We start from the raw sequence: 8,634 nt of genomic DNA, 5'->3' as shown, positions 1-8,634 counted from the left end.
GTCCCTGGATACTGTGAATTGAAGCCATTTTGGTCCCACCTATGTTTTTCTGAACAGTGCTCAGAAATTTATAATAAAGAACCATCAGCTGGGAATGGCTTGCCAGGTCATCATTACTGAAGAAGTAAAAGCATTTTTCTGCACAGTGTCTCCTGCTGCTTTTAGGGCAGTGTACAACTGCATTTCTCCTGCATGCTATTTAGGTTCTGCCTGTATCTTGGAAAGAGATTGAAATATTTTCTGATTTCAACTTCTCATTACCACAAAATTATTATCTATGGATTGTCCATTGTGGAGAGGGAACCAGGGAAGAGAGTACAATAGAACTTGCTCTTTATTTTGATTACACATTTTCTGAAAAATCAAAGAGCACTTTGTCAGAGAAGAATGAAGTATGTATTAAAGTAACATTACTTAAAATGCAAAAATATTTCATTCAAAGCAGATTAGTTCTATTCCTTTTAGAGAGACTTAGTTGTGCTTATCTCCATGGGAACACTACTATTAAAGTCAGTGACAGATTTTTAAAGGTTCAAGAGAGAAGACAGGAGAAGTTTTATTTTTCATCTCCTATCATTCCTCTCAAGACATAAAAAAATTAATAAAATGCAGTATTAATTTAAAATGTGGTATGAATAACACTGCTACTCTCAGCAACCCAGAAGAACTAATCCTACAGATTAGTTAAGAAAAAGGAACATATTTCCTATATATTTATTGCACATATCACCTAAAACTCCCCTTATTCTCTACAACGAACAGTACAACTGTCAGCTTGATTGAACCATGGTGCCAGAGCATCTAAGCAAAAAACAAAAAAGCCCACAAAACAAAATCACATAATCTTAGTCTAGCATCAACCCAGGCACAAAAAATCGCCTCCAGCAACAATGCTTTTCACACTTTGTACAAAGATTGATCTGACCAAGTCTGGCAGATGTGAAGTTGCAGTAACAAACACTATTAAATGACAAAATGGCAGCTGTACAGAGAGCAAGACATGGTGCTGCGACTTGCAAGACATCATAATTGTTGAGAAGTATTTAGGGGGTTTTAACATCATCTCTGTGCCACTGCTTCCACCTTCTTGGGAGACCCATGAAGAACTATGAGCCTAAGGAGGGTTTTATGTTTTGTTTTGTCACTCTTTCAACACTGCCATGTGCCTAAACAGATTGGATCATTGAGCCAGTGTTTTCCTTAGGATACTGTGGACTTGAAATCAGAATTGAAATAAAAATGAGCTGTTGTCTTGCCTAAACGTGGTGATGACATTCTGTTCCAGATGTCCACGACAATGACCTCATCTAAACCCATAGTTCTCTACACTTCAGTCTTTTTCAGACAAATACTGGGAGGGGAAAAGAAAAAAAAACAAGACAGAAAAGAACAAGTGATCTCATAATGATTTTGATGTAAGCAGCTGCCCACTTCAGTTAATGCTGCACTCAAAGTGTGAATGGAATGGGAAGCTTTTTAATTTGATGGGATCCATTTCAGGCTCCTCAGGTTAAACTGCCTGTAAAGAGGACACATAGATCAGTAAGACCAATGGCTTCCTGAAACACCATCAGACAGGCAAGATCCCTTCTTTCAGGGGAACTTATATGGGCATAAATTATTGAGTAAGACAACTATATAAGCATGAAAAAATAGATAAAATTATGTGTTTGGGAACCTGCTGCAGCTAGACTGAGGGAACTGAGGGGTTAGCATGGTTCCTTTGCTTATTAAAGAACTATGCTCCCTAAGGTCTGTAAAGCAAACCAGTCAGAAGTGACAGTATCCCTAAAAGTCTCTACTAATTCACCTAATAAATTTTTGCTTCCTTGTTTTTTGTTCTCTTTAAGGAAGCATGCAGCAAGTAGAAAATCTTTTCACAGCCTAGTTTGCTTCACTTTCAGTCAAAATATTGGGTTATGCCATCACTAAAATCTAGATGCTTACAAGAGCAAAGCAGAAGCACTGCCAACAAATGCACCCAATGGCAGAACACACTTAACAGGAGGTCACTTGCCAAGCAGTTTTGTTGCTCTCCTTTTTTTTTTTTCCTAATTTATATTATGGGAAAGCATTTTAGTGAGAATTGGAAATGACCAGACTCTCAGCCTTTCCCAGCACTTTGCTGTGAACAACTGCCCGTTCTTTCCTCCCACTTCACTCATCATCATGTGCAAAGGGAAGAGCATTAGTGAAACTCAGATATTGCATTACCAGAGAGCTGAAGCAGACAGAGCTCCCTGCAAGCTGAAGCACAGTTCTAGCATTCACCAACAAAAGAGCAGAGACTATTTCTTCTTTGAGAAATTTCCTATGTACTTGCCATCATGGCTATCAAACCAGTGGTGACTTTGCTGTTGTTTTTAATATTGACTGCATTAGCTCAATGTTCAGGCTTACATGGTGCAATGTCATCAAAGACAGCCCCCACTGATAGATTATTTTTGGCTCTCAGTATAGATGACAGCTGTATATTTACACTGCGTTTGGCAAGAAGGGATTTTTTAGAATGTTGCCAAATACAAACAGAGCTGGAAAGGTGACAGTTTCTAAAAAATAATTCCAGGAAGGAAAGTGCATGATAACAACAAGATACAAAGCAGTCGTGTGACTTTTAGACATACTTAACTCTTTTTTATATTCTACCTTTGGAACTCATAACTATGAGCTTTCTCTGATTTCAATTTAATTATATTTTGCATTCTGGATCCTTAGAAAACTTCTCCCTTGCTGCACATTAGTCATCGTCTCTCTCAGTTAAAAATTTTATCTAATTTCCTTAATGAATAGAATATATTTAGGTCTTCTAGCTAGGTTTTCTAGCTATTTAGACTCCCCTTTGTTTATTACTATAAAAACAATTTAGACAAAAATCAAATAAAATATTGTAACTTGAGGCTTTTTTTCCTTTTTCTAGAATTATCTGTCTGAATGTAACAAAGGAGATAGCTGCAACTTCTTCACTTTTTATTTTTAGCATGGTGTTTCCCTAGTTAATGAGCTATGCTTGCAATTTCTGTCCATACTCTCTATTTCTTCATTTTCCTAAATTCCAAAATGATCTGTGGGTGGATTTTCCTGAAGTCATAAAGCAGTGACACAGCTATTTCCTGTTGCCATCAAAATTCTGTAACAGAATTTCTCCCTCTACAAGTTACTAAGTTACTTGGAGTACAGCCACCAAAAAAAAAAAAAACCAACAAACAAACAAAAAAACGAAACAAAAAACACCTAAGTTGATTGAGTTCATTGGATTCATAAAAACATTTTTGTAGCCACATGGATTTTGTGCCTTCAGTTCTGCAGATCTACAATGATTCCTGATAAGTGAGAAAACTGAGAACCTGTTCACTTGCCAAAAAAACCCAAAAAAACCCTAAACAAACAAACAAAATCCTTAAAATTTTAAATCAGATCTGTTCCAGAAAAAGTGGCTGTATTTTTCCACTTAAATATGCCATTGGAAAAAGGAACTGGTAAGATGGATCATTTAGTTCATTTTAGCCAGATCACATTTATTTTTAGCCTATGGAATTGGCACAGATGAGTAACAGAAGCCGAATACCTTCAGCTACATTTCCAAGTTTACATACAATTCCTAGTAGGAATACCAAATGTCACCTTTTAGCTTAATAGAGTTTTTTGTAGCTGAAACCCTTGCTGTGAAAACCCAGAATTATTTACAATGCACACAGCTTTTAACTCTTTGCCACGGTTTTTAAAAACAAATTTCACCTAATTCTGGAATACCTACAGTATCGCTCATAAATAATCCTGCACATGCTGCTCTGATGTGCTAAAGCTTCCATAGCTGTTAAAGCCGGATTCAACATCGTCTGTCACCCATCTGTCCTTCTCCCAGCACTGGACCCAGCTCTTCCCTGCTACTGGTGCAAGTCAGGAGTAGCTCCCAAAACCCCTGAATTCTGCTAATGCAAACCAGGCTGTGGAGACTGGAAACAACAGAGCAGAGCGATTGGTAGGTGGAGATGGCTATTTCTTCACCGAGCTGCAATCTCCTTTATCTCTTCCTTGCTGAAGGAGGTGATGATAATCACCACCTGCAGGAACAGATAAGAAGGGCAAAGACAGATATTGTAACAGGATCTTTAAAATTCTGTTCTCCCTGGCCGTTACTCTGATCAACTGCGTGACAATTACTCTCCAAAGTGGTAATACGCTGAAAATGTTAGGCTCTCTTTTTAAATAAAGGAACAGCACCACAAGAACAATTGTGATTGTTAAAATACCAAGGCTCCTCTAAATGAATGTATCTGTGATATGACACAGTATGAGGTCAGATGAAGCAACTGTAACCAAGGAGGAACGCCTCGAGAGAACAATGAAAACTTCGAGATCTGCTGCAAAATACTTTTTTTTCAAGTGGATGTTTGCAGAAGAAAGCACAAAAAGATAGAAGTTATTCAGGAAAAACAAAACTATTTTAGTCTACTGTGGATTTTCTTTGTTTTAAAATTATAGGTTCTCTGTGTGATTCATAGGATCTTCTATCAACTTGCATTTTTTAGAATTAACAGGTCCCAACACGCCTGTATCCTCTTGACCCAGGTACTAGGTCCAAATGCACAGGATGGTATTATGAACTGAGAAGCTTTCAAATGTAACAGATATCTGCTGCCAAAGAGATATCAAACATTCCTGAGGGCCAAGGGATCCTAGAAACAGGTAATTCTGTAATCAGCTGCTGGTCCTCTGTGTCACATGGTCTGCTCCACAATAAATATCCCATCGCTCTGCTTGGCTGTGCTCCCGACCCCTTGGGAAAGGGCAGCTCCCCGTGTGCAGCTCTGCTTGGGTTTGGCCTCGCTATTGGCCCTGGAGGTGACAGATGGGACCGTTCAGGTCTTTCGGCAGTGACTGCCATGTCACGTCTGACCATGAACAAAGCCCAGTCTGGCTCCTGCTGCCCGAGGCAGGCTGTTCCCAGCCCAGACACAGCCAGCGCTCGGCTGCCTCCTTTCCGGTGCGATGGTTTCGAACGCACAGCACTTCAGCTACCTGCCGGGGGAGACAGGCAAGGAAATAGCATCCTTGCCAGTTCAGCTTTGCATCAGGACCTGACTGGCTGCATTCCTGCAGAAGTAAACTCCCATCCCAAGCTACTCAGCATCTTGCCTTCAGGTGCTGCAGCTTCCAGAGAGAACAGTTCTCAGAATAAGCTGTGATGGGAAAAAAAGCAGTGCTGAGGAAAGGTTTGAGTGCCTTACACCCAGCTCCCTGCTCCTTCAAGGGACCAAGGGCAGCAGCTGTGAACACACAGGGCTCTTTTTGCCCAGGCTAGCTGCTGCTGGGAAATAAAGTCCTATCACCAGGGAGGTTCTAAAAGGCATAAAAAGCCACAGCTTCCAGACGCCATGTCCTGCTGCAAAGCCATGCCTACCCTGCCAGTCCCATTGAGGCAAGACACAGAGCAGGGAATATGAACAAGGCTGGGAAAGAGAAGGCCCCACTCCAGGTATGGTCAGAGAATTCTCCCAGTGGCCACAGCATCCGGTGAAGACCTGTGGGGATGGTGGCCCTGGGGTCACCACATCCTCCATGGGAACCCATGGCCTGGCACAGCCAGATGTGGGGCTGGGGGCTCAGGCAGGCTGCCTGGTCCTCAGGGCCGACCATGGGGACGGGAACTTTGCCCTGCAGCCCTGTCAGGATGGCACAGGCCAGGGCACACCCACTGGACACACATGTTGTCCATGAAATGGGAATCATTATTTGGGGTGCAACACTCCAAGAATTGCACACTTGAGAGAGACATTGATTATTTATTTCAGGGTTGTGCAAGCCTGGGTGTTCAGTTATTGCACAAATCAAGCACAAGCCACCGGAGTTTCTGCATCATTATTCATAAACAGAAATTCAGAGTTAGCAACTTCCCAAGCTCAGCTCCTCTACTAGGACTAGTTAGTTATTTCCATACAAGTTACATAACCCCAGCTAACACTGAGCTACACATGCTCAGAGAAAGGGTCTTCATCTGGGCAGGAGTCTTTCTGACCTGTAGGTATGATCTTTAGTATTACACTTAATAATTCAGCAATAGGATACTTGGACCTTGAGTATTTTACCCAAGTTAGCAATGGAGCCCCTGGAGCAGGTCCAGTGGAAAACAGGAAGGATAACTGGGGGACTGGAGCATCTCTCTTATGAGAAAAGGCTGAGGGAGCAGGTCCTGTTCAGCCTCAAGAAAACCCAAGTGAGAGGGGACCCCATCAACGTCTACAAGTATCTGAAAGGAGGGTGGCAAGAGGATGGAGCCAGGCTCTTCTTGGTGGTGCTGAGCGACAAAACAAGAGGCGATGGGCAGAAGCACACAGATGCACAGAAGTTCCACCTGAACATGAGGAAGAACTTCACTGTGCAGTGACCACACACTGGAACAGGTTGTCCAGAGAAGGTGTGGAGTCTCCCTCACTGGAGACATCTAAGAGCCATCTGGATGCCATCCCGTGCCATGTGCTCTGGGGTGACCCTGCTGGAGCAGGGAGGCTGGACAAGACTCCCCGTTGTTGTCCTAGACCCATTCCGAGAGCCTGTGATTCTATGCACGTAAACAGACACCAACAACATCATGTGCTGCGTGCTTGAAGCTCGCTAGTGCCAGCAGGTGAGTGAGGGATGCTGCCTGTGCCACTGACTAGGGCTCCTTCGTCGTGCTTGAAGGCACACACAGATCTGACACTAAAGAACCTCCTGACTGGGGATAACACACATAGGCACAGACACACAAACACGAAAGTGCCGACGCGGACGCGCAGCCCACACCGCCCCTCACACTCTCCGCGGCGAATCTGCCGCTACGGGGCGCCGCCCGGCCCAACCTTCCTGCGCGCGGCCCTGCCCACGTCGGAGCGCGCGGGCGCCGCGTGGTGGGCGTGGCCGGAGGCGCTCCGAGGGACGCGCCGGGCCCGGGGAGGAGGAGCGGGATCGACAGCGGGATCGGCCCTTCCCCGCCGCCGGGGCGAGGCCGCAGCGGAGCGGGGCGGGGGGTGGCCGGGTCCGGCCCATGGACCGTCCGCGCCCGACGCGGAGCCCGTGGAAGAAGCCGCTCGGCCGCGGGAGGCGGCGCGGGGCGGCTGAGAGCGGCTGAGCCCCGGGGCCTTCGCTTCGCCCCGTCCCGTCCGCGCCCCGCGCCCGCCGCCCGAGTGGCACCATGTCGGCCAAGGTGCGGCTGAAGCGGCTGGAGCAGCTGGTGCTGGACGGGCCGCAGCGGCACGACAGCGTGCTGAGCGTGGAGACCCTGCTCGACCTCCTGGTCGGCGTCTATGCCGAGTGCAGCCGCGACTCGCCGCTCCGCCGCGACCGATACGTGTCCGACTTCCTCGAGTGGGGTGAGCCCGGGCGGGGGCCGCGGGGCCGGGTGGCGGGGGCTGCGCGCGGTGCCCGCTGAGGGGCGGCGGGGCGGCCGGGCCCCGCAGTGCGCTCCCACCGCCGCTCCCGGCAGCGGCCGGAGACGCCGCCCCTGGATGCGGCGCCTCCCTGGGGAACACCCCCGCCGCCAGCCGGGCCTTGACCCTCCAGGTCTCCTCCCTCGGTCCCGGGCGAACCGCTTGGCAGCCGGCAGCCGGAGCAGCAGCGGAGTGTCCTTGGCCTGAAACCGTGCTCGGCTTAGCCCGAAACGTCAGGCTAATCCAGTGCTCCTCGGAGGGCTTCCTACCTGGGGGAGGGGAGGAGGGGAGAGCGCCAGGCTCAGGCTTTGAAACGTTGCTCTGGTGCTGGCTCCTTGCTTTAGAGAGGACGTGTGTGTGTGTGGGGCTCGAAGAAACAACAGTTCCCGTTCACCATGCTGTCTTTTTTTAATTTGGGCATGCCCCCCCCCAAGGACAGAGTATTTCTAGGCAGCCTTTCTAAGAGCTTTGTTTAATGGTTCCCTACTGTTAAGCAGCCTGATAACGAGAGACCTCCAGTAGTCCGGAGCATGCTGACAAAAGAAGATGTGGATACTTTTGATGGCACTTAGGATAAAAGTTTTCCATCCAATGTTGGTTAGTTAAGGCTATTGACTAGAGGTATGTGGAGAGCAGAGATCCTTCCCTGCTGCATGTCTAAATGAATTTATGTTAAAACGGCCATGGTGGCTGACTGGTTTATTCAGCTGAGTAAGTTATGAATAATAATGTATGACGAAGGTGATTTAACTTCTCCATGGAATAAGAATTGGAGGGGAGGGAGGAATGATCATTGCTCACGAGAACGTTGCCCCGTTTATCAGCTGTTCCATGCATGTACAGTTAATTAGGCTTTAAAAGAGCACTCTTAAAAAAATCAAAAAACAACAAAAAACCCCCAACCAACAAAACAAAGGATTTCCTAAGGGAGAGGGAGGGGCAGATTTACTTCAGTAAATGCAAATGTGTGTCTTTAGCACTAGAGACCAGAGCACCAACATGAAGAGACAGCTGGTTCTCCTTAATTTCTGTGGGGACCACCACTCTTTGTCATACACTAACAAACTAAGAGGATTCACTTCCTGGACTCTTCTATTGACGTCAGTAATGCGATTGCCAACTGAATAATTAACCACTTTATCACATCTGCCCCGCAAGGCTGCAGCCTGGGGAACATTGATTATTTGTTTTGTCATGGGAGCTTTGTATGTCTTCTGCAAAGAGCATT

At 46.3% G+C, this 8,634-nt stretch overlaps 1 protein-coding gene across 6 annotated transcripts in view; it reads left to right on the top strand.

The window, feature by feature from the left end:
* Positions 1–6,945: 6,945 nt before the first annotated feature.
* The window catches only part of CDC42BPB (CDC42 binding protein kinase beta), a 91,245-nt gene continuing 89,556 nt past the window's right edge, over positions 6,946–8,634 (top strand). For 3 of the 6 annotated variants that reach the window (XM_059850387.1, XM_059850385.1, XM_059850382.1), the window contains exon 1: positions 6,947–7,349. In XM_059850387.1, coding sequence (XP_059706370.1) covers positions 7,172–7,349 — 178 coding nt within the window. In that variant the 5' untranslated portion in view covers positions 6,947–7,171. Of the gene's footprint in view, positions 7,350–8,634 lie in introns of all 6 variants that reach the window. The other 3 variants (XM_059850386.1, XM_059850384.1, XM_059850383.1) reach the window with 2 other exon arrangements.

Source organism: Haemorhous mexicanus, chromosome 6 (assembly GCF_027477595.1).
Source record: "Haemorhous mexicanus isolate bHaeMex1 chromosome 6, bHaeMex1.pri, whole genome shotgun sequence".
Lineage (NCBI taxonomy): Eukaryota > Metazoa > Chordata > Aves > Passeriformes > Fringillidae > Haemorhous > Haemorhous mexicanus.
The sequence above is the reverse complement of the archived record's forward strand: the minus strand, read 5'-3'. Positions and strand labels throughout refer to the sequence as shown.